The following is a 24,863-nucleotide window of genomic DNA, read 5'->3' as shown; positions in this document are numbered from 1 at the left end:
TCTTCTGTTCTCTTTGTGCTGTATGTTGAGTTCTGTGCCTTTTAGACTGGTTCTGAGGGTGAAGCAGGGAAAGAAGAAGCGCACAGTTTGTTTTGAAAAACAGAGTTCACTCCTCTGCATTTTTTTCCTTGGGACGGTGTTGTTCATCTGAGGCTGGGACAGCATAGGGACAGAATTTTTTTTTTTTGCTTTTAGTTAGTTTAGCTAGCTGAGGCAAAGAACTGGACTTTTTTTTTTTTTCCTTGGGACTGTTTAAACCTGCTCTGGACTGAAAAACCCAGAGGAGCACAGGGAAGCTCACACCTGTGGCCCACTGGGACCAGGACCTCCGGAGGGATGAATAAGGGACTGAGAGAGAGCCAAGCTACACCCACGGCAAGGACTTTCTCAATTTGCCATCTCACTCCAGAATGAGAGGGTTTATCACTTCATAGTATTCATTCTTTATGCTTGTGGGCACTTTGTTTGTTAAATAAATAGTTTTTTTCCACTTCCCTCCGAGGAAGTTCTTTTCCCAGACTGGCTGTGGGGAGGGGCCGTTTGGGTTTGCTTCCCAGAGGAATCCATTTAGGGGTTTCCTCCCAAATCTGCCCTAAACCAGGGAGAGGGGTAAGCATCCAACATGGATACAATCCATCACTTGCAGGCAAATGAAATGTGGAGCCACAGAGCAAGGAAGTGAGGGGTAGGATGTGCTAGAATATGTATAAAAATAGCCCCAGTGGGCTGGAGATTGAGGGGGAAGAAATCCCTACTGTGAATATCACACTCCTCCCAGCAGAGGCTGCTCATGGTGACTTCCCCAGCTGAAACTGCCACCTCAGCTCCCCCCACGAGGGCGCAGGCCAGGAGGGGCTGTGAGTGCTGCTGCAGTCTGTTCCTGAGTTGTGCTGCAGGGACTGGGCACACCCTCAAAGGAGGAAAAGACCTGGGAGCGAGGATAAGCTGTTCCCTGCTGTGCCCCCTGCCCATGGCTGCCTCTGCCCAGCTGCAGGAAGGTGGGCTCCTGTTCTCACAGGAACAACCTTGTGTGTGTCAGTATCCCCAAGGACACATCCTGGTTCCTGAGATGTAACACAGTGAAGGCTACAGGGAATTACTGACCTTTATCCTCTGCTCATCTTCCAGTCCTGTCCAGCTCACAGCCCCTGTCACCTCACACTCCTGTCACCATCAAGCCCTGGCATCTGCACAGGCTGTGCCCACCTGCTCCTGGCACCTCTCCATCAGGGAAACAACGGGGGAACAACAGGAATACAGTGACACTGTTGACACAAGGAGAAAAAGGGGCAGAACAGTGGTATGCTGGGAGCTGGTAGGCAGTCTGTGCATTTGGACCAGCTCCAGCCCAAGCTCCTGAAATCCTTCCCAGAGCAGAGGAGCAGTCAGGCCTGACCAGGGTAAAGGTGACACTGGAGAGCTTTAGGGCACCCTCCTCTCTCCAGGCAGCAGGTGAGTGCAGAGCCACCCCTGGGTGTCAGGCAGCACAGAACAGGACCCCCAGCAGCAGCTGGGAGGGCCATGGGGGTCCAGAGAGGCCACCCTGCCCTGCTGACTGCATGCTCACCCTTCCCAGCAAGGGAAACAGAACTCCCCTCCCTGCCCTCTTCTTCACTGGCTGAAGTCAGGATGTGAAGCACCTGCCTGTCCCTCACCCCTGTTTTCCAGCAAGGAATATTTACCACCTATGCCCACCAAAAGGAAGATGTGTCATTTTGTCACCAATTTATGGCTGGATGGCTTTAATCTTCAAGATACATCATGGAGATCTGAGGAGGAAGAACCAGCAGCAGGAACTGCCCAAACCACCTGTTTGGGTAGGAGCTAGACAAGTGCTCCCTAGTGCCCACTGCTCCCCATGGACATCACTAGCTTTTCCAGCCTGGAAAGTCATGTTTCCTGCCAAATTCTGCCCCCTCCCCCCCCCCCCCAAAAAAAAAAAAAAAAAAAGCTATCTCTGATCTTTTGAGTGATTTGGTTTACAGAATGAAGATGAGCACAAAAAAGCATCAGCACGTGCCAGAGCCACAACTGCAGAGACTTTCCCTCTGTAGCCAGTGAACACTTGTGCCTCCCATGATGACATTCCAGTGCTGTATCCCAGATAAAGGGACAGACTGGCAGCCAGTGAGGATCCTAGAAAGCTCCCTCTGCCCCTGGGCTGAGGTTACTCCAAGCATGCAGCAGCCTCTGGTGTGCAGCTGGAACTGGCACAAGGCTTTTGAGAGCAGGCAGAGAGCAATTCCTGCACAACCAGCAGACATGGTGGTCCCTGCTGTGCCACAGCCTCAGGCTCCCAGCAGGATCACAGAAATCCACAGTGGAAAACACAGGGCATTCACTTTTAACATTCCTGTGCTGGGACAAAACACGACCCAGGGGCTGGGTTGTGAGGTAACAAGGGCTGGGCTCCTGCTCACCCCCCTGACAGCAAACCTAGTGATGCTTTGGCACTGCCATGAAGCTGCTCTCCCTCCAGGCAGCAGCAGCACAGCACAGGTGAATCCTCACCCAAGGAGAGAGAAGCTGAGAAACACAATCTTTAGTTCTTAGAACACTTCAGCATTTAAATAGGCAAATACACATGTGCAAATGATGCTCAGACACTTGTAAAACACAGAGAACAGCACTCGGTGCTCACAGGTGCACCCTGGCCAAAAGCCTCAGAGGGAGAGGCTTGTGTGAAGTTCCTGGCAGGCCCTAGACAGGACAGAGGACTTCAGACACCAAAGTGTTTTGCCTGGTCCTCCAGGCGATGTCACACACTGACCAGGGCATGAGCCACTCTGGGCTTGATTTTCATTTTTCAGGTCTGAATCTAAGACTTCTACACCCACCATTCTGAGCAAGGCGATGCAGTTTGGACATCCAAAGCTCCCCAGAGATGTAGTACCAGCAGGTGTGATAGCACAGAGTTGGCAGGTCTGGGATCAGCAGAAACCAGAGCCACACCTGAGCCATGAGTGAGTGCAGCCCTGACCACACACAGCACACACCACCTCTGACAGCCTTTAATCTCTGCAGTGCCTCACAACAGGCACCTGGGGCACACCGAGGTCACACAGCTGTGCCAAAGCAGGGGACAGATCCCAGTCCAGAGTCCAGGAACCGTGTTTACTTGTCAGGCACTGTGTCTGCAGGTGGTAATGGCTGAGGGGGCAGAGCTCCTGCAGCACCTCTGCAAGGTCAGGCTGTGTGGCACAGCCCAGCCCTGTCTGTGGAGCAGAGGGTATCCAGAAGCACTGTGTGTCTCAAGGTCAGGCTGGCAGAGGGGCCAGATCACAGCCTGTGAATCCTGCTGGTCATACACCGTCCCTGAAGGTCACAGTGGCAGAGCGCAATGTCACAGCCTCACAGCAGATACAGGGTTTGGCCAGCGGCCTCTGCCAAGACCCCTGGTGACGCTGTGGAGCCGCTGGGTGGGCGCCCCGGGGGCGTCACTTGAGGCCGTAGAGGATGGCAGCACCCAGGAAGAAGAGGAGCCCGATGGAGAGATCCGAGAGGGCCCTAAGGCGTCCGTGTGTCGCGGCCTCCTCCCGCCGGAGGCGCAGCTGCTCCCGCCGCGCCCGCAGCAGCTGCTCCCGCTGCAGCTGCTCCCCGTAGTGCGCGCGGTAGAAGGCGTCGAAGTCGAAGGGCAGCGGGGCGGGCCCCGGGCGGGCGGCGGGGGCGCGGGGCGGCGGCGGGGCGGCGGCGGGAGGGCGGCCCGAAGGCCGGGGCGCGTCGCGCAGCTCCTCGGCGCTCAGGAGCCCGCGGTCGTACTTGCGGCGGAGCGCGGCGCTGCCCAGCACCCGGTAAGCCTCGCTGATGGCGGCAAAGCGCGCGGCCGCGGCCGCGCTGCCGGCATTGCGGTCGGGGTGGTACCGGAACGACTGCTCGTAGTACGCCGTCTTGATCTGCGCCGCCGTCGCCGTGGACGGGACCCCCAACAAGTCGTAGAGGTCGGAGCGCGGCCGCGGGGCTCCGGCACCGCCCGTGCGCGCGGCGCGGGACAGCGGCGGGGCGCAGGCGGGCCCCGGGGCCGCGGGGAGGAGCCGCCGCAGCCGCCCCAGCACCACCGGCTCCATGGCGGCCTCAGCGCCCGGCCGCCGCCATGATCAACGGGCGGCGCGGGAAAGTGACGTCACGCAGCGGGGAGGAGTTGCTGCCCGAACGTGACGTCACAGATACGTGAGGCGTGGTGGTCGCCGTGCAGTGACGTCACGCGGCCGCAGCATGGCGAGCAGCGGCCGCCGGCCCGAGCACCGCGGGCCGCCCGAGCTGGTGAGCGGGGGGCGGAGGGCGAGCGGGCTCCTCTGGGGCGGCCGCCCCGCGGGCCCCGGGCCTCACCGCCCCCGCCGCTCTCTCCTTACAGTTCTACGATGAGGCCGAGGCGCGGAAGTACACCCAGAAGTAGGACGGGGCCCGTGGGGCGGGGAGGGGTCTCCTCGTGGGGCGGACATCGGGGGGACCCGGCGGGGATGGGGGCTGGTCCTGGGTCCTGCCGGCAGTGGTGGGGCCCCGCCGTGAGGGATCTGGGCTCCGGCGTGGGGCAGCGGAGGGGAGAGAGTCACATCCTGACGTGAGGCCCAGCGGCGCTCAGGTGCTGCCGTGAGGCGGTGTGCCTTCCAACCCAGCACTGGGCGGGGATGTCGCCGGGGGGTCACCCACGCTCTGCCTTTGCCTCAGCTCCCGGGTGGTGGAGATCCAGTCGCAGATGTCGGAGCGCGCTGTGGAGCTGCTGGGGCTGCCCGAGGACCGTCCGTGCCTCCTCCTGGACGTGGGGTGAGCGGGGCTCTGCCCGGTTCCTGGCACACGGGGCATCCGGGGCTGGAGGGGGCAGCCAGGTCCCACAGCACCCACGGTGTCTTTTGTGGGCTCAGGAAGAGGGACAGGCTGCCGTAAGGTTGGTTTGTGTCTGGCCAGCAGCAGCCTCAAAGCAGCCCTGTGATCCCAGCACTTTTCCTCCCTTTAGCTGTGGCTCAGGGCTGAGTGGGGATTACATCTCCGAGGAAGGTCACTACTGGATTGGCATGGACATCAGCCCTGCCATGCTGGGTGAGCACAACCTGCCCTGAGGCCCTCAGGGGCCCCGAAGGTGGGAGCTGATTGCCTGAGCTGTGCTCTGTTCTGTGCAGATGTGGCCGTGGAGAGGGAGGTGGAAGGAGACCTTCTCCTTGCAGATGTGGGTCATGGCATTCCCTTCAGGCCTGGCATGTTTGATGGCTGCATCAGGTGAGTCTGTGCACGGAGCTGAGCTCTCCTGTGTCCCACAGAACTGCACAGTACACACGGTGCACATCTGGTCAGTCACCCACTCTCCATCACTCCAGGACAAACCTACAACATTCTGGATGGTAAAAACAGCTTGTGATAGCTGTTTCCCAAGTGATGCTTGTCCTTTTGTGCTGGTGAGCTAGGAATTTGATTGAAGAAAATAAGGTAAAACTGGGGTTGTTGTCAGGGTGGCTGAGACCTGCACCAAGGAGGAGAAGATTAAAGTATGTGGCATTGCTTAGGAAAGTCAGTCCCTGGATCAAGGATTTAATGGTTGGTTTTGGGATGAAAGGAACAGAAGGACTCATCTGCTAAGAGAAGAGCTGGGAAGAAGCAGGGACTGTCCATTGCTGAGCCAAAAGCTCTGGTTTGGATTTTTCATTGGGAAAACCTGCTTGGCTGGGCAAGGGACACAGCTGAGCTCTGCAATGCTCATCAGGAACTGTAATGATTGGATTAGGAGTAACAGGTTCAGGGGGAAAATTTAGGTGAGAGACACAGAAGATATTTTTCCCTGTGAGGGTGGGGAGGGCCTGGCACAGGTGCCCAGAGCTGCTGTGGCTGCACCGTGCCTGGAAGTGCCCAAGGCCAGGCTGGATGGGGCTTGGAGCAACCTGGTCTAATGGGAGATGTCCCTGCCCACAGCAGGGGCTGGAACAGGCTGAGCTTTAAGTCCCTTCCAAACCCAAACCCTTCTGTCATTTGAGCACTCAGACTGAAGGGGATGCCTGGTGGTGCTTTTGTCCTTTAGCTTATGCACCTTGTTAAGTTTTGGCATAGTGAATCTCCAGAGGGGTTTATGTAACTGCAAAACAGAAGGCAAAGCAACACAGAGGAAATTAAATAATTTCCCTGAGGCCCAGCACATGTCTAGTGCAGGAATTCAGCTCAGAGGGAGGTGGCAGGGTCTGCGAAGGAACCAATGACTCAGTGTCCTGGGGGTCTTATTTTCCTCCTCAGTATTTCTGCAGTGCAGTGGCTCTGTAATGCTGACAAGAAATCACACAGCCCCCCAAAACGCCTCTACAGATTCTTCTCCACTCTTTACACTGCCCTGGTAAGTGCCACCCTCTACCAGCCAGGTCTCTGCTGCTCTTACATCTTTGCTGGGGCTTTTTAGCAAGATACTTCAAGTCAGGTTGCTTTAAGTAAATGCCTCTCCTGAAGGAGGACTGGCAGGATCACCTACTGCCTCCCTTCTTGCCCGGTGCTGCTTCTCATCAAGGTTAGACTTGATGGTCTTGGTGGACTTTTCCAAACTTAACAGTTCCATGATTCTGTGATAGCTGGTGTTCCCCCTGTGCCTCTCTGGCTCTGTGGGCTGAGCAGCTCTCCTGGGAGCCTTGTCCTGGAGGTTTTGGGGAGGAGAGAGCTGGTGTCTGGGGTGGGGTGGCCCAGAGGGGTTGCCTGCACTGAGACAGGTGTGTGATCAGCTTTGTTTCCTGCAGGCCCGAGGATCCCGAGCTGTGCTGCAGCTGTACCCCGAGAACTCAGAGCAGGTACAGGCAGAGAAACCATACACTGTTTGGGGCTCTGAGTGCATTGTCTTCTTCCACATCAACTCTGTCTCTGCCCTGCCTGCCACTTCTAAAGCTCTTCAAGAGCCCAGAGAAATAACCTGTAAGGAGGGTACCTTGTGCAATTTCTGTTGTTTCATAGATTGTCTTGGGCTGAGCCTTAAAATTAAAGTGGTGGGACAGGCTATGAATTTGGGTTTGAAGACTGGCTGTAGTCATCAGCACTGCACTTTAACTCAGGTCTGGAAAATCCAGTATCTCTGTCCTAGAGAGTCTGCTGTGCCAGCTGACCCAGGGTAGACTGAGGAGCAGGGAGAACCACCAAAGGCAGGGAATTGGTGTCTGGATGGTGGTGCAGGGCTTAGCAGGAGGAGGACCAGTCTGTCTTGGGAATGCCCAGTCAGGTGTGGTCCTCTCAGAGGTCTCTTGGGCTTTCCTGGGGGATGACTGCTAACTGTCTTTGCACCTGCTGCTTTTCCCAGCTGGAGCTCATCACATCCCAAGCCATGAGAGCTGGATTTACAGGGGGAATGGTGGTTGATTACCCCAACAGCGCCAAAGCCAAGAAGTGAGTCCCGGATCTCTGTGTGTCTTTGGGGTGAGGCCTGGGGTTAGTGGTGACTTTTTTCCCTGAGCTGTTCTCTCTCCCATTATACAGTCCTGGACAGAGGTTAAAGCTTAGATCTGACTCTGTTACAAACCATCTCAGTCTTGCCTGGGGACTGAGGCTCACATGCTGAATCCCATGTTCATACTCCTTATTCTTGTTCTTTCAGGTTCTTCCTCTGTCTCTTTGTTGGGACATCTGGCACATTACCAAAGGTGAGGGCCTCCATGAGGCAGCAGAGCTGCTGTCCTGGCTGCTGGGTGATGTGGAAGAGCTGTGGGCGGTGTGGGAGCCAAAGAGCTCTGTGAGTGCAGATGTGACTTCATTTATATATTTCCTGCCAGTCACCAAGCCCTGCTCTCAGATAATCAGACTGGTTTGGGTTGGAAGGGACCTTAAAGCTCATCTTGTTCCAATGCCCTGCCGTGGGCAGGGACACCTTCCACTATCCCAGGCTGTTCCAAGCCCCATCCAACCTGGCCTGGGACATTTCCAGGGATGGACAGCCACAGCTTCTCTTGGCAACCTGTGCCAGGGCCTCTCCACCCTCACAGGGGAGAATTTCTTCCAGTATCCAATCTAACCCTTGCCTCTTTAAAGCTGTTCTTCTGACATCTGCTTTTCTTTGCCATGATTTCTGGAAGACCAGTTTGTTCCTGCTCTGGTCCTTCCCTTGCAGATCCCTGCATTCCCCTTAGTTTTGATGAGCTGACTAACTGATAGCTGTGACTGGTCCAGAGGGGAACGCGATTTCCCAATTTGTGGAACTTGCCAATTTTGCTTTCCAGGGCCTTGGTACCGAGTGTGCCAATGAAGAGCTGCACCAGGCAAAGTTCACCAACGAGAGGTATTGTGTGGGGGTGAGGCTGCAGCCTCAGCAAGGAGTAGGGGGCTTTGAGGGCAGAGTTTTACTGGGGAGCACACTGCTGCTGTGTGAGAAGCAATGGGAGGGGAAGGACAGGGAGGACTCAGCAGCCCAGGAAAGAAACTGCTTTCTCTTCCCAAGGGTCTGGACACAGGGAACTAAACAAGTTAGTTCCCAGGGCCATTGCATGGGGCTGTAGGTGCTCGCCCTAGAGCTGTAGCTGAGCAATCAGGTGTGCTTTCTGTCCAACACTGGGCTCTCCAGGCCAGTGGTGTGGGAGAGGGAATGTTTTACAGGGTTCATGATGGAGCCATGGAGGCAGGCTGTTGTGCCTGAGTCCTGGCATTCCCTTTCTCCTCCTCTCCAGGTCTTTGCTCAGCTCTTCTTAGCTGTGGCCTGGGGGTTTCTGCTGCTGGCCAAGTCTCTTCCCACAGCAGTGGCGCAGGGAGGAGCCCCTTTTGCAGCCAATGGGAGAGACAAAACAAAAACCAGAGGAAAGTTGTCGTGGCTGCCAGGAGCTTGTGGCTGCCATGTTTTCCTGCCTCTTACATTGCTGTTCTCTGCTCACTTAGTCTAAGGGGTATCTGGTCTTGGAGGGCAGTAGCAGAGCTGGGAACTTTGTATGAAGCCTGCCTTTGTCTGCCCTGTTTGGAGTAGAGCAGACAAGGGGAAGGTGGTTGTACATGAGCCCATAATCCCCTGAGATCCCACTCACATGCTGCTGTGTGACACAGGGGGTGTTCTGGACTGCTGGAGTTCATAGGTCAGAATCCCTCAACTCTGAGCCAGGGCTGGAATCAATCTCCTCCTCTTCCTCCTCCAGTGTGTCTGGAGTTTGGCCCCCTGCCCCAGTGCTGCCCAGGGGTGGTGGGAGGGAAACTCAATACTTTGTGACCCAGTTCTGGGTGACAATCCTCTGGGGCAGAGAAATGTGCCCCCAAACCTCAGTTCCTCTACAGCTGCTGTCCACTTTCCCCACAGGACACGGTTCAGAAATGTCAAGGGCAAGTCTGTGAAGAAAAGCCGGGACTGGATCCTGGAGAAGAAGGAGCGTAGACGACGCCAGGGCAAGTGAGTTCAGCTGAGTCCTGCCTCAGAGGCTGGGCTGGCCTGTCCAAACTGCTGCCACAGAGCTGCTCCCTTCCCCTCCCGAAGTGACCTGCAGGTGGTGCTGAGCTGTTCCCGGCCTTTCCCACAGGGAGGTGCGACCAGACACCAAATACACAGGTCGGAAGCGACGTCCTCACTTCTGAACTGCTCTGGACACTGCTGGCACGGAAGGTGGCACGTGGGTGCCTCCAGAGAGCCTCCTGTGGATGGCACAGATGGCACCCCGTGCCTGGGGACTTGCTGGGACTGGTCACTGTGGGTCTTAAAGGTACAGACTGGCTCAGGTGCTGCCAAACAGCAAAGCTTCCAGCCCCGTTTCCCTGGTGGAGGTGCAGACAGTGCTCTGGCCACTTGGGTGTCTGCAGTGCCATCACTTACCTTCCCAAGTGCAGTGAGCCAGCTGAGCTCCAGGTAAGCCAGGATATGATACTCAGTTCCTCACTAAAGAGTCAGAGTTGGAAGTGTTTGCTGGTCTCCTGTGTCCTGCCCTTGGTGCTGGGAGTAATGAGGTGGGAATATGGTATCTCTTTCCCTGCCAGCTTCCCCTCTGCCTGCAGAGGATCCATGCTGTCAAGGTGTAGACCCATGAGGACAAAGTTGCTCCTGGCACAGCTGTTATTGCAGAAGCCATTTACTCCTGTCAGTGCTTGGCACCAAGCCCACCCTGTTTGCTTTAGTGTTTCCAGGGTGCTGGGGCTGACTGGACTCCCCTTAGCCTCATCCCTTCCCTTGAAACAAGGAGAGGTGCCACCCAGAGCTTTACAGTTACAAATGTTTATTCTACATAAAAATTCCACAAAATGGGAAGCTGTTTTGCACCCAAAGCCTTGGGAGAAGAAAGGAATGCTAGCAGGGAGGGAAAGAGGGAAGAGGAGAAGAGAGGCAACATACAGTGTCATCCAGCCCAGTGAGACAGAGCAAGCCAGGGTCAAGATCCACATAGAAAACAAGGACACTTAGCTCACAGTACAGCAACAGTAGAACTCCACAGGGGGCTCGGAAAGCCTTCAAGTACATTAATTACAAAAAAAACCCAATCCCCAGTTCAAGTGCAAGCTGTGCGTGCCCCACACTGCTCATGGAATACTGCATCGACACGCTCCCGGCATGGGGAGGGCGGGTGGCACTTGGAACAGAGGTGGTGGAACCCAAAGGACAAGCGGGTGCAGGTCGGGGGCTGGAAAGAAAAGGTGAAACATCTTCCCAAAGCACAACCACACTTGGTGATTTGGTCTGTACATGCAACGACAGGTAGGTGAAAAGGAACTCAATGGGGCTTCCCGTAGTGCAGGGGTAATTATTGCACCAAAACACCCTCCCCTCACAGCGAGGACAGTGTGAGCCTGCCTGTGGGGCAGCAGTGGCAGCCTGCTCCTCGTCTCCCTTGCTTTGGAGCCCAGCACTGCTGCTGCCCACAGGATCCCAGCAGAGTGCCAGTGGCCCTGACTGCCCCCATCCGACTCCTGCTGCTGTGGGGGCTGCTGGCAGTGGTGGTGCCAACAAGGAGCAAGGGCCAAGAATCCCCCCCCCGGTGCAGTTCCTGGCCTTGTGCCTTGACAGGGGTGCCACAGCCCTGATGTCAGGTGAGCTTGTGCCACTAAAGCCGCTGCCTGGAAGAAAAAAAAAGTCACCTTGTGCTAGCAGTGGGCAAGGCTGCAGGGCACGAGCATGGCTGCAGGGCAGGAGCCTGGGAGGAGGGTTTTCCTGCCTGTCCAGTGTTATTGCTTCCTGGAGGGGCCCTGGGGCTCTTGCTGGCCTGGCAGAGTAAGCAGGGACGGCAGTGGCAGGGAGCTGCTGAGGGACAGAAGCATGGCCACTCCCTTTTCCTGCAGCCAGACACATCCTCCTGGAGCAGGGACGCTGCCCTTGCCTGCATGGTCCTGGTGCCCCACGCCCTTCAGTGCACGCAGGCTGCAGTGCTGGAGCTCACATCGGTTGGTGCAGGACTGTGAAAGAAGGGGGCTCTGGTCTGGGATGTTCCCATGGCTGCACCCCGAGGGGCTTGGACTGGGCAGTGTGGGGAACCAGGCTGGAGCCACTTCCCAAGGGCAGCTGCATGCAACATGAGGCTGTGTGGGGGGACCTCGGGTGACAGTGGCAGAGAAGGAGCCTGGGCAGGGCTGGCCCTGGGGGAGGCACTGAGTGCCTGCAGCACTCTGTGCCTGCAGCCACTGCCTTTCTCCTGTACCCAGGGGCACTACACAGCCAGTGCCTGAGCCACAACACCCTGCCAGCTTGTGGAGCAGCCTTGCCCTGGTGCTGGTGGGAGCTCAGAGGTGACGCTGCCTGAGGCTGGAATACTGGCTGCCATTGTGTCCCTTTTCTGCTACCAGCACCTGACAGCCAGCCCCTGTCCCAGTGTGGCAGTGAGCCTAGCCTACCTTGGGACTCCTCTGTGTTGCTTTGGCATGTGCACAGGCCAGCCAGAGCCCTGGGGTCTGCAGAGGAAGGTGAGGGCAGAGCCCTGTCCCTAGCCTGAGGGAAACAGGCAGTGGCAGTACTGGACCCCTCTGAGCTGCCAGTGGGCTTGGACCCCACAGCAGCTGCATCTGGGTCATGGACAGAGCACCCAGGTTGTCCCACAGCACCCCACTGAGAGCAGGTGCCTCACTGGTGGCTGGGCAGAAGGGCATGGTGCCAGGAGCGGCAGGGTGCCCGCAGGTGGCAAACAGGCAGTCAGGCACTGGCCTGTTCAGAACCAGACTGGATACAGGAGGAAGGCTGCTACTCCTGCTTGCAGGGGGCTGGAGGCAGCAAGGGCTGCTCCTGGGACCACAACAGGAGAAAGCCCAACTGCTTCTAGCCCCGGGCCATGGGTATGGAAAAGCAAGGCTGGAGCAGCCCTGCTTGCAGGTGAGTGCTGCCCCGGGCTGTGGACATCAGCAACAGCCCCAAACCCTGGCAGGCAGAGTCCAGGCCTGTGGGCAAGAGGAGCCAGGACCACCATGTGCCAGGGCTGAGAGCACTGTGATGAGGCTGTGCTGCAGAATGAGCAGCCAGTGAAATTCACTGGCCTTAGACTATCTGTGCCATCCTGTCCTGTCAGGCCAGCATCCTGGAGCAGCACTGGCCCCCACATGCCCTATTCCTGTCCCCAGGCACCCACCACCTGCAGTGGCATCCAACCTTTGGCACCCTACTGGGGTGAGGGCTCACGTAGGGAGGGGACAGCCCTGCCACTGGAAGAGTGGCAGGGATGGAGCCCCAGAGCCAGACACAGTCACTGGCCAGGCAGGGCTGGGCAGAGCACACCCCTGGGGAAGGGCCCCGAAGAGAAGCAGCCCAAGGGAAGGTGTTTGCAAGCACAGATGCGGCTGACAGACATGAGAGTTCGAGGTGATGGGCAAGCTGGGAGGTTGGCTGGGCACCGTGCTCCCAAGGACCCCTAACACCCATCATCCATCCCTCCTCCTCGGCTGTCACTAACACAGACTGCCCATCACAGGATGAGCAGCGGTGCCCAAGGGACCCCCCCCCACCTGGTCCCAGCCAGCCACCCAGCCCGGAGCAGTGATGAGAGCTCGGGTTCCCCCCCAGGGTCCCCCTTGCGCCCATCACCATCGCCTGCCCCCCGCCTGCGCCCCGGGGCTGGAGCTCCCTCCACACAGACGCACCGCACCGCACACACAGCGTCACAAACAACCATGCATTAGAAACTGAAATGCTGCTGGGAGGCTCCGGGGCTGCGTGGGTTGCTCCGGTGTGGCTGCAGCCCCATGGCACGCGCGGCTCCATCCATCGCACACAAACAGTCCTGGGGGGTGAGTCTAGCCGAAAATGCCGCCGAAGGTGGAGGCGATGACGATGCCCAGGATCACACAGCAGATTATGATCATGATCTTCTTCTGCTCGGGTGTGCCAGCAGTGGTAGGGAGAGAGGGGAGAGGGGATGGTGAGTGTTGGGGCAGGATGGACCCAGGGGTTCAGGCAGTCCTGGGCAGGGAGGGACACCCCTGCTCCTGCTTCTGCCCTGGGTTAGCAGAGCTGAGCTGGTGGCCCTCAGGTCCCCAAGCTGATACGGGACCAGGTGTTGGGAGCAGGACAGACAGCTGGCACTATGCTCAGGGTCTGTGCTGAGCCATGACCTTTCCCTATTATTTTTTTACAAGGGATTTGGCTCTCACAGCATGCCTGGTCCAGGGGTCCACCTTGTCCCTTTTCCTCCCCCAAGCAGCACCCCTGCCCTATGGCCCGCTGTCAGCTTTCACACAGCCTGTGCTGGGAGCTCTGCCTCATCTGTGCAACCCTCAGGACCTGGGCTCTCCCAGGGGTGTGGTAACGTGGCCCTCGGGCAGTGCAAAGCTGTGCCAGGCTGCCTGGGGCAGGCCAGGTGCCAGCCAGGCAGTGGAGTGGCAGCAGTGCAGGCAGGGGCAGAGCCGTGACTCACCCGTCTGGCTTTGCTCTGGTACTTCACGGCTTTTTTGGTGTCGGACACAGCCCGCTCCACGTAGTCCACCGAGTGCTCCACGTTGTACTCGATGCGGTCAATCATTTCTCCCTGCAGGGGGAGGACACAGCCCACGCGCCCACGCGCATGCAGACCTGAGCTCCTTCCTGCTCTGCTGCTCCCTGGCTCCGGGGGAATGCTGCCCTGCCCAGCAGCCCTGCATGGAGAGAAGCACCATCAGCTGCCTGTGGGCACTGGGTGTTTGCTGGGACGTGAGCTCTGGACCGCATGCCCCATCCCAGAGAATCTCTGTGCACATCCCAACAGTGAGACAAGCAAGGGTGAGGGACAGGGGAGCTCCCAGCTCGGTCCTGACCTGTCCAGTATCTGAGGTGACATCAAAGCCACAACAGGATCTACACCAGCACCACACCACATGCTGCTGAAACAGGAGGCATGGCAGGGGGCAAGGACAGCACCAGTAGCACCATGAGGGATGCTCAGGAAATCATGCACGTGCAGGGACGAGGAACCACTGCTCCAATCCACACAAGCACTGCACCCAAGGCAGGAGGGTCTGCAGCAAGGCCAGCCAGGACTGCAGAGCCCTGCAGGGACCCCTGCTGCAGGGGTAGGCTGGGAGTAGGGGCTCCTGTGGGTGTGGGGACATGGGGTGGGTGAGCTCCTCCAGCCTTGTTCACCTCCTTTGGCCCCATCCTGACTGGGTAGGACAGCCACGTCCTGCAGCAGCTGGACAGGGTTGGCAGGAGTGGGAGGTTTGAAGCCCGGTGTCCTCATGCATGGGATGGGCTGAATTGAGGCCACAGAGCCATGGGCTCATAGCCAGCAACTCTGCAGTGCCCATTTCTCAACTTAATGCTGGAGAACACAAGGAGGACAAACCTTGGGGCCCAGGAGTGCTGAGCACTGAGCTCCACCCACTGCTCCCTGTGGCATAAAACTGCTGCTTCTTTTCTTACCTGTGCCATGGCTGGGGCAGAGCAGAGCTGCCAGCCCTGCTGCCTGCCTGGCACCCCTCTATTCCCAGCGCCAGCAGCTCCGAGCTTCTCACCACAGGACACGGGTGCTGGCACTGTCCAGCCCTTAGGGCAGGGCATGGAATCATGAATTCCCCACAAATAACCCCCAGTGCAGACAGGACAGGCCACCAACACCACCGTGCCCTGGTGACCCCTGCCGTCCTGGCCCATCCCAGTGCCACCACGCGAGCAGCAGCCATGCAGGAGCAGCCATGCAGAGCAGAGCAGAGCATGCAGCACCACGGGGCTCGGCCAGTGGGCCTTTACCTGCCAGCGACGTCTCCTCGGGCCATGGCAGCGTGGCGGGCAAGAAGGGGGGTGAGCAAAGACACAGGAGCACGTGGCTGCCTGAAGGGACTGGTGCCAGGGGCTGGCAGCTCAGCCCAGGGGACACCCTGAGCTCACCCACCTGGGCCTGGTGCTCCAGGGAAGGGGAAGAAATCTCCTCCTGCATGGCAGTCACCCACTGCCCTCCTTATGAGCCCCTCACTGAACCTCCCACCCCACACACAGCACCCAGCTCTGGGGTGCCAGGAGGGTGGCTCCAGCCCTGGGGAGCCCAGCTCAGCCCTACGGGGAGCCATGCTGGTCCTAGATGTGGTTTTTCCTCTCAGCACCCACCCAGGGCAGGGGAGCACTGTTCTCCAGCCTCCCCACCCACCACAGGGAGCCCCACTGCCCTCCAGCCCCTTCAGATGAGCCCCTGGGCTGCACCATCTCCCCACCTGGCTCTCCACCAGCATGGCCATGTCCATGAACATGTCGTGCAGCTCTCGGATGCTGTTCTCCAGTTTGATGATCTCACTGTGCCGTGTCTCAATCTCATTCAGCGCCTGCTTGGTGATGTTTGAATCCATGATGATCTGCAGAGAAAATACGGCCACTGAGCACCATGCTCAGACCCAGCTCCAATGCTGGGACTGGGGGCACCAAGAGAGGGATGAGCAGGAGCTACAGAGCCCCTCCACCCACCCCAAGCCAGGCAGTTTGCAGCAGGATGCTGGGACTCAAACTTTGCTCCAACAGCATCCTCAGGCCAGACCCGAGCCCCTGGGCCCTGCTCCTACACTGGCTGTGTGCATTACCCTCCACTGAGGCCACTGTGGCAGCACATCCCCATCCCCTGGGCTGAGGGGGCTCAGCTCAGCCCGTGGCACTGCTTACCCCAGAGGAGAAGATGGCCGGGTTGCCGCTCTCCAGCATGTCCTCCAGCTCCTCGCTGGTGGTGGTCCTGCCAGCTGCAACCACACAACAGAGGTCAGCCAAGAGCCCCTGTCCCCCCCACAGCTCCCACAGCCCAACCACAGTGCTCTGCTGGCTCCACGGTATTTTTCCCACGAGTGGAACAGAGCAAAGCTTTCAGCCCCAAGAGCATCCAGGGCAGTTTGAGGGGCTGCCCTCACAGCCTGGCTCAGACACCCCTCATTTTAAGAGATCAAGCTGCCACCTTGGCTCAGCTCACAGAGGAAGGCCCACCTGTCCCTCCTGGACACACCAACCATTCCTGTGGGGCAGGGAGCAGAGCTAAGGGGCCAGCAGCCACCAGCATCCATGGCGTGTGTGAAGGAGGAGGGGTGGGGAAGAAGGCACAAGCAGGTACATTCTTGGCAAACTCTGTCCCAGCCAGCTCAATGCCATGAGGACACTGGGCTCAGATGGACTGCCCAAGTTTTGGCCCAGCTGCTGTGGGACAGGAGCCAGGCTCTGTCCTTCCCCCTGTGGCAAAACCCTCCATGTCTCTGGGGTCCTCCAGCCCCATGGCCCCTCTAAAAACAATTCACCCACACCATGTTGTTCCTTCCCTTCCCCACCCCATACAGCGGAGAGAGATGCTGACCACTCCACAGTGGCACTGATCCCTGCATTCATTAACTGCAGTGTATTCCTTGGGCTAGCAGCCCAAGGGACACATGGAATCACAGGCAAACAGATGGGGATGCTGGGCAGGGCACTGGGGCTGCCCAGTGGGATGGGGAGGGTGAGCAGGTCACCTGAGAGAGGGCAGGTGACACCTCAGCAGTGCAAACAGGGCAGTCAGCTAATGAAGTGACCCCACCAAGCTGGATGAAACCAAAACCTGCAGAGCAGGGCTGGGGTCTGTAGATGGTTCCTCTGCAACATGCTGCCTGCAGCCAGTGGTACTGAAAAGGACAACAGCATCCTCCAGAATGAGTCCAGGACACCTCAGAGTGGGGGAAATGGGCAGAGTGGAGCACAGCTCTCAGATGTGTGGGCAGAGGCTGGAGTCCTGTGTGAGGTGGCTCTAGACAACTACGACCTGGTAGTGTCCCCAAAGCCCTGAAAAGCTGCTGGTTTGAGTCACAAAAACTACCTGAGGAGGTTCACAGATGCATGTGAGGATGGAGCTTTTCCACCTGTGTACTCATGAATCTCAGGATAAATCAAGGTCCCCAAGGTCCCCACCTCTGAGAAGGGTCCACAGCCCATTTCCAGACACTTGCATGTTTTAGAGTGACAGAGCATCACCCCCACCAAGGATGACCCATGACACCCCCTGCCAGCTTTTCTTGCCTGTTGGCTCCTCTGCTGCCAGAAAGGGAGAACAGAGGACCAAGCAGCACAAATTTACAAACCCTCCTGTTGATGTGCTCTGAGCAGTCACTGGCCCAGTGATAAGGAGGAGCATTCCAGGTGCTGTCTATGGAGAGCTACTTGCTCTGCCAAATGCCAGCCCTCAAGGCAGCCCTGAAGGGCAAGCAGAGGGGGATCAGCTCCAGAAGATGCCACATCTCTCCTGGGCAGAGGTGGGATGGGATGTGGGATACACTTTCTCATCCTATCCTTGCTGCCTCATTCTCTGAATGCAGAGCACAGAGCTGCTAAAAGCTGTGGCAAGGTGAGGGGTGAGAGCAAAGGCATTGCATGGAATAACACCTGGCAGGCACTGCTGGCCTGGCCAAGGGCCACAGCTGCTCAGGAAGAATTTGCTTTAATGCTGAACCAAAGCTTGGGGCCTGGAGGCTGCATCTCACCCATGCTGCCCAGTACAGCACCTGCCAAACAACATCACCAACCTGCAGGACCTCAGAGGACTTCCCAGAAAGGCCACTGCCTCCTAACCAGGCTTCATGGTTTGGCTTCCTGCTCTGTCATTAGCTCCTCCACAGCAGTAAAATCAGCTCAAAGTGCCCTGGGTACCTGCCTGATGTGCTGCTCACATTCCCACAGGGCCACGGCACAGCCAAAAGTGGGACTGAAGGGATGGAGCCACTGCAAGGTGGTACCAAGGGAGAAGGGCCTGGGGGAACACTCCTGCCTCAAAATTTGGTGAAACACTGGAAAATCCTGTGAATGGGACCTGTGCCTCCCCAGAGAGCTCCAGAGCACATCTGCCTTTTACTTGGCATCTCTAGCAATAAAGTTTCTTGGGGAGAAGCAGCTCTGCCAACGAGACAAGAATCTCAGAGCATGGAGGAAGCTGGAGAAACAACTTCAGCCCTAAGCTGGCAGGGAGAGAAGAGTGAGAGACAGTGCCCAGGTCCCACTGCTGCAGAGCCACTGGACACTCTGGGATAGGCAAACATGAAGCCACTGAGGAGACTTCCCCCCTCAAGGCACAGCCCTTGGCCCTGTAATGCCCAGCTGGACACAGTGACCATCCCCATGGACCAGCTCCCAGGGGATGGGGCAGGAGCAGCCCTGTCAGGGTGTGGGGGAAGTCTCTGGTGCCACAGCTCAGTCCACAGCCCAGCTGACACGGATGCCAGTTTGTCCAATTCTGCATGCAGACGGTCTATAAATAGGGAAGGTGGCTGGGGGCTGAAGGAGTCCAATGTGCCATGGCCAAACAAGGCTCAGCTGGGCTCTCCAGGCTGCCAGCACCCCCTGGGCTGGCAGCATCCCTCCTCCCAGCAGCAGGGCTGCACCAGCACCTGCAGAGCCACAGCTGGGGCTCACACTGGACATGCTGAGGACAAGGCACTTCTCCAAGGCTGGGATCCTCTGCCTAGAGCTGGCTTTTAGACACAAATCCATACAATTCATGGAGAGATGGATAACGCTGTCCTGTCCACCTGCTTGTGAGGTAGCAGATATGAGTGACTGGCCCTCTTGGCTGTCACCCAGCTCAGACAGGTCTGGCACTGCCCATGCTGGTATCAGGATGAGAAAGATTCAGCTATAAAAACCCCGCCTAGCATATCACAAAGTGCCACTCACCTCCCTGTCCCTCAGCATCTGCACTCAAGATAAATCCCACGGTCATTCCTGAGATGAAAGTGCCACAGGAATCCTAAATAAGCTCTTGGGTGGAGCAGATGAGCTGCCAGGGCCAGAGCAGCCCCCAGACTCTGTAGGCTCAGGGTGGGATGCACCCACAGCTCATTGTCCTGCACACCAGTTCACCTGGTCTGGCACGCAGGGCCTGATGAAATCTTTAGTGCCCTCAGATACAGAAGATACTTTGGTTTTGTCTCTTTGGTTTTGCACATTACAGAACTGTCCCTAAAAACAAGCAGCATCTGTGCAGCACCTCCATAACTTCAGCTGCACACCCACCACAGTGAGCTGCTCCTCCAAGCTCCAAATCCAATTTCTCTGGGAGCAAAACCTAAAAACACTTCATCCCCTCAGAGCAGCTCCTGGGTGGGCAGTGTGATGGTTACTGAGGCACAGCCTCTGGCACACACAGACACAGCAGTGCCTGCACAGGGAGAAGGGAACAGATGCTGAGAGGGCTGTGGGGAGCCCCAGGGGGTGGCTACAGCCCGGGGCAGTGACTCTACATCACCAACTCTGCCCCTGTCCTACCTGCAGAGCCAGATGTGGTGAGGATGGAGAAACTTGCTGGGTGCTGGGGAGCCCGCCCAGAGCAGCTGAGAAGTTTCTGCTCTGACACTCTGAAAACCCCAGTGATTCACTGGCTTTGCTGTCAGAGCTCCCAGCACTTTCTATCTTTGGACTCCCCAGCAGGAAAGGAGAGCTGAGGATGTTGTGGAGAAATGTGCAGTCACCACATCCCAGCTGAGTTCTGTTCCAAGGAGCTTGTGCAGGAGTCCCTGGAGCAGCTGGGGCTGAAGGCTCTGCCTGGGACACCCCAGGCCAAGCAGAGCCCCTGTCCTGCCAAAACACCCTTAAGCTCTTCCTTTTGATGAGTCTTTTTGTCAGGAAATACTTTCCACTGTCCTGATGGGGGAATCCAGCATTGGCAAAGGGCTGTGCAGAGGACAATGTCCCTCCCCATCCCACCTCTGCACCTCTTCTGTAGCAATGAGAAATGCACTTATCCCCCACACTCCTCCACCTCCATCCTGAAGGGAACCAGGGTCCCTTGCTATCAGGGACTGGGACACCTCCCCTACACCACACACTGCTCCATGGGGGCTCCTGGCAGCCCTTTCCCTGCACCCACCAGGCTCTGCCAGGCACTGACAACCCGGCAGGATGGACACAGCAACACAAGAATAACACTGTACCTTCAGAACTTCAGCAGAGCAGCAGAGCCCTCCCAAAACCCAGCAGGAAAACAAGAGGAAGGTTTCTTTCAGGTCTGCATCCAATCAAGGACATGGCTGAGCCCTTCCAAATCTCCTCTCTCAGAGGGAGGCTCAGGGACACCTTAAATTGCTGCTCACATGACAAGTCACTCCTCAGCTGTCACCTGCAGGGTGATGTTGGCTGACGGATGAGTCAGGCAGCTGGAGCAGTGACACATCCTGCTTTACAGCAAACTGGCAAGCTCTTGTTGAGCCTCGTGTCAGTCAGCCCTCCCATCCAGCCCTGTCAGTATTACACATCACAAAGACCAATCTGAACGAAGATTAAGGTTTGCACAGCTCCTTCCAGCCCTCCACAGAAATCCCCACACCCCACAGCACCCAGAGTCCCAGACCAATGAAGCACATCCCCACAGGTGGCCACCAAAGACACCAGACTGACTCTCAGAGCTCCTGTCATTATTCAGTCAGTTGTTGGAGGAAAGCAAAAACATCAACTTGGTCGTTAGGAATAAAAAGGACTAAGTTCAGAGCCTTCCATTCTGAGAACAAACCCCACAGCCTGTCTGACAGTGAGATTATTTGCAAAATCTCCTTTAATCTCTGCATGTCCTGACTTCCCCCTTGATTATTCCCCTAGTTACATGGTTCTTTTTTGCAAGGAGATAACCCCATTGCTCTAAACTATCCAAGTTTCACTAACTGCCCAGAAGAATCATAAGGAGAATGTTTTTATGGACAGGCAGGACTGGACTTCTAAGTGATGGGCTCTGGATGACTCAGACATCCTGGTGCCACAGTAGTGTCACCTGGGTGAGGTGTCACCAGCCTCAGAGGTGTCACCCTTGGTGACAATATGGCTGCTGAGAGGTGCCTGGGGCAGCACTGAGGCTCCTGCTCTTCCTGTGCAAGGGAGACCATCAGGAGCAGCGAGTGCTCCCATCTCAAGAATTCCCTTCTCTGTTTTCATGTTTAGCTCAGCTCATCCATGACGAAGAGCACCCTGAGGAACGACAAGTACACACAGGAATCAGGAATTCCCACGAGCTTCTTTGAATTAAAAATTAGCTGCAAACACAGGCAAAATTCCTCTCCTTGTGATCCCTGTGCTCTCTCTGCAGCATTTTGGGATGTGCTTTGCTGGATGCACTCTGCCACTGAAGCTCCAGGTACCAGCCCATGTCCCACAGAAGCCGTGTTCCAGTCACTCCCATCTGCTCCTGTGCATCCCGGCTTTTGAAGCTCTGCCCAGCCGTGGGAGCAGCTCTGGTCCCCTGGGAGCAGTGCAGGATGTGTCCCCATGGCAGGCACTGCACAGCAGTGTTCCCACAGCAGGTTTACTCACTGATCTCCAGCTGCCTCTGGATCCTGCCCTTGCAGCGCTCCCGGTAGTCGGTCTGCGTGGCGTTGTACTCCGACATCACCTCCACGAACTTGCGCGACAGCGTGGAGTGCTGAGGGGGGACAAGGACAGAGGGGCTCAGGGTTCCATGGGAGGGAGAGCCCTGCCACCCCTGCAGCAGGGAAGGCTCAGCCCTGAGCGCCTCCTGCACCTCCAACCACCCCGAAAGCATTTCTGGCCCAAATGCTGCTCCGGGGAGTGTGACAGAGAGCAAGGGAGGGCAGGTGGCAGCAGGTGACACATCCCCAGGGGAGTGGACCAGAGGCACCCCTCATCCAGCCCCACCTAAGCACAGCCTCCAGCCCTGAGAAGACACCCTGGGAGGTGGCAGCACCCTCCTTGCACGACCTGTGCCTAGAAAGCCTGGAGGTGAGGCCACAGCAGTGCCCTGGGCTGAGCCACTGCCGTGCTGCCAGGACATGGCAGACCCTGCACAGGCACAGGAGGGACCCATGGGGATCACTCTGCAATGCTGGGGGCAACAGTACCCAGCCCTGCTCACAGGCACAATCACAGAATCACCAAGGTTGGAAGAGACCTCCAATATTCTCATGTCACAGCCGTGACCAATCCCCACCTCGTGAACCAGGCCAGACACTGAGCACCACATCCAATTGTTCCTTCAACACCTCCAGAGATGGGAGCTCCACCACTGCCCTGGGCAGCTCCTTCCAGTGCCTGACCAATTTCTCCAATGAATTTCAGTGGAGAAATTCATCCTGATGCCCAACCTGAACCTCCCCTGGTGCAACTTGAGGCTGTTTCCTCTTGTCCTGTTACTTGTCTGGGAGCTGAGCCTGACCCCCACCTGGCTGCATCCTCCTGTCAGGGAGCTGTAGAGAGTGAGAAGGTCCCCCTGAGCCTCCTTTTCTCCAGTCTGAGCCCCTCCAGCTCTCTCAGCTGCTCCTGATGCTCCAGACCCTTCCCCAGCTCTGTTCCCATCTCTGCACAGTGAGGGAATGGGGAATGTCAGACGTGTCTGGAACCACCAGCACTCAGACCTGTTGTGTTTGTACACGTGGAGCAGCCCCAGGCAGCACAGCCCCACCTCCAGGAGATGACACTGGAGACATCTCAGCCTGCAGTGGCTCTGCAGCTATTCTAAGGCAGCAACAGCAGAGTATTTATGGAGAGCCTCAGCTCATCTTCTCTCTCCTCCACCACAAACCTCACACAAACGCCCCTGGCAGCTCCAGCTCCATCCTCTGCTCCAGAGGTGCTGGCCCAGAGCAAGGTCAGAACAGTCCACAAACATCTCAGCTCAACAACGTGATGTGCCATCCAAGCAACTCCTCTGCTGTTCCAAAATTGTTTTTCCTAAAATCCACTTCATTCTCATTCAGCTCAAAACTACCAACATAGGTTGATCTGGAGCCAAATATAGCCTGGGTGCTGAGTGACACCCTTCCTGCTCACCAGCACACCATGCTACACCTCTTTTGCTTAACAAGTTATTTAACTCAGTGTTTATTTTCTCAGATTGTTATTTTATGTTCCCATGGGCATCCCACACGTCTACAATATGCATTTGATTTTTTGAAAAACACACAGTTTTCTACAGAATTGGCTGGAAAAAAGCATCTTAAATGGCTTTCAGACATTAAATAAACCTACCTCAATATTCCCAGCAAATAAAAATCATATAAAAATGCACCTTGTGATTGAACTCATTAAACAGAAAATATTAACTCAAGTCAGGAAAAGGATTTGTTTCACTCAGGTCTAGCAACACTTCACTCCCCAAACATGGGCAAAACAGCCCAAACTGGATTTCCAAAGAGCTCATAAAAGCTTCTGGGTAATCAGAGTGGGTTCTGAAAGCCCCTAAAAGCACACACTGAAACTGGGATCCTTGTCCTTCATGTGATTAACTGGAAGATATTTTTGAACTGTTTATCCCATGGGGTAATACACAAAATTTTTATTTATATACAAAATAGATATTTATATATACAAAAATTATATAAATATATAAAAATTTATATAAATATATAAAATTTTATATAAAGATTTATATTTATATATAAAATAGATATATACATACAGAAATGTGGAAAATACTGTGGAGACCTCTGGGAAGTTACATTTTGGCCACATTTCTGGACTAGGGATGCCCTTAGGAACTGAGACCCTGAGCCCCCTCCCTGTACCTGGATCTGCTGCAGGCAGGCCCAGATCTGATGAGACCCTTCTGGCTGGAGATGACCACAGCAAAGCCAGAAGATAAATCCCTAATCTTAATGCTCAGTTACTCCTAATTTACAACACATGAACAAGGGGGACTTGGCTCCTCATTCTTTCTTTTACTCAGTGTTTTGCTAACAGCAAGTCCATACGAACTGGAGAAGGCACAAACACCCACAGGAACACCAAGCTTCAAGCACCAGGCCTGTCTAAATCAGCTTTCCAGTCTGGCTCATCCCAAATCCCATACAGAATGTGGGAAGGGAGGCAAGAGCAGGCCAGGCTTTGGGAACACACACGGCCCAGCAATTCCTTGTGCTGCCTGCCCTAGAGCTGGGCCTTTGCCCTCCCCATCCTTTGCAGAGGAGGGTTCCCCCACAGCCTGGGGCTGAGCTGGGACAGCATCTCCCTGCTGGTGCAGGGCTGGAGGGTGCTGGGGCTCCAGCTGGGAGCTGCATCTGCAGAGCTGATCCATTACCATTACTGCCACTCCATTGGCAGCACTGGATCCATTACCACTGCTGCCATTGCACTCGGGCCAGATATTGATCTGGCACCAACTGTGGATGGGAGAGCAGCTCCCTGAGTGGCTTCCCAGGCTGAGGAGGAGATAAAATACAAAACTCCTCCATCACCACTGCAGAGCATGGAGCTATCAGGACTTTCTGTGTGTGTGAAAACCCCTGTGAGAGCCACAGATCTGCATCTGGATCCCACCCCAAGTGCTAAAGAGCAGCACTGGCTGCTCCTGTTGCCTCTATCCCTTCAATGGTTTGCAGGAACACATTCCTGGTTGCAGAGCAAGGCTCTGAGATGCCCTGTCTTCACCCACATCCCCCAGTAGAGAGGACAGATTCCAGGCTGGAGCAATGGCTGAATCCCACTGGGTGCTCTCTCACCAGAGCATCACCAGAAGGTAAAACTTACACACAGCTCTGCCTGGCTGGGCAGGAGGGCAGAGCTGCACACAGAGAAATCTGCTCCACAGCCAAGCCCAGGCCTCCTCCCCCAGCATTTCCTGGGATCCCTCAGCTGCCACTTC

General features: G+C 56.5%; 3 protein-coding genes and 1 non-coding gene across 5 annotated transcripts in view; 2 read left to right on the top strand and 2 right to left on the bottom strand.

Annotated features, from left to right (window-relative positions):
* Positions 1–1,725: 1,725 nt before the first annotated feature.
* On the bottom strand, positions 1,726–4,126 carry DNAJC30 (DnaJ heat shock protein family (Hsp40) member C30). Its single transcript, XM_066333166.1, has one exon. It carries the CDS (start codon positions 4,062–4,064, stop codon positions 3,438–3,440), a length of 627 nt encoding a protein of 208 aa, XP_066189263.1. The 5' UTR covers positions 4,065–4,126; the 3' UTR covers positions 1,726–3,437.
* A 51-nt stretch (positions 4,127–4,177) lies between these two features.
* On the top strand, positions 4,178–10,395 carry BUD23 (BUD23 rRNA methyltransferase and ribosome maturation factor). 2 transcript variants are annotated; one of them, XM_066333159.1, is made up of 12 exons: positions 4,178–4,260; positions 4,352–4,389; positions 4,666–4,761; positions 4,952–5,034; positions 5,115–5,211; positions 6,214–6,310; positions 6,702–6,752; positions 7,253–7,338; positions 7,547–7,592; positions 8,166–8,224; positions 9,224–9,313; positions 9,441–10,395. In XM_066333159.1, the coding sequence occupies exons 1-12, from the start codon at positions 4,213–4,215 to the stop codon at positions 9,493–9,495; spliced, it is 846 nt and encodes a 281-aa protein (XP_066189256.1). In that variant the 5' UTR covers positions 4,178–4,212; the 3' UTR covers positions 9,496–10,395. The 2 variants fall into 2 exon arrangements, 1 of the variants encoding a protein (XP_066189256.1); XR_010745106.1 differs by lacking the exons at positions 9,224–9,313; positions 9,441–10,395 and having other exon boundaries at positions 6,702–6,873; positions 8,166–8,225.
* LOC136370348 (small Cajal body-specific RNA 20) lies at positions 8,663–8,795 on the top strand. Its single transcript, XR_010745158.1, has one exon. It is a non-coding gene; the product is annotated as a small Cajal body-specific RNA 20 (non-coding RNA).
* A 2,058-nt stretch (positions 10,396–12,453) lies between the features above and the next one.
* The window catches only part of STX1A (syntaxin 1A), a 66,768-nt gene continuing 54,358 nt past the window's right edge, over positions 12,454–24,863 (bottom strand). Inside the window, exons 6-10 of the mRNA XM_066333158.1 lie at positions 21,581–21,689; positions 15,944–16,017; positions 15,505–15,642; positions 13,740–13,850; positions 12,454–13,197 (exon numbers count right to left, since the gene is read on the bottom strand). Of these exons, the coding sequence (XP_066189255.1) occupies positions 13,120–13,197; positions 13,740–13,850; positions 15,505–15,642; positions 15,944–16,017; positions 21,581–21,689 (510 nt within the window). The 3' untranslated portion in view covers positions 12,454–13,119. The remainder of the gene's footprint in view (positions 13,198–13,739; positions 13,851–15,504; positions 15,643–15,943; positions 16,018–21,580; positions 21,690–24,863) is intronic.

The sequence above is a fragment of the Sylvia atricapilla genome, chromosome 20 (assembly GCF_009819655.1).
Source record: "Sylvia atricapilla isolate bSylAtr1 chromosome 20, bSylAtr1.pri, whole genome shotgun sequence".
NCBI lineage: Eukaryota > Metazoa > Chordata > Aves > Passeriformes > Sylviidae > Sylvia > Sylvia atricapilla.
Note: the sequence above shows the minus strand (reverse complement) of the source record. Positions and strands in the feature narration are given on the sequence as shown.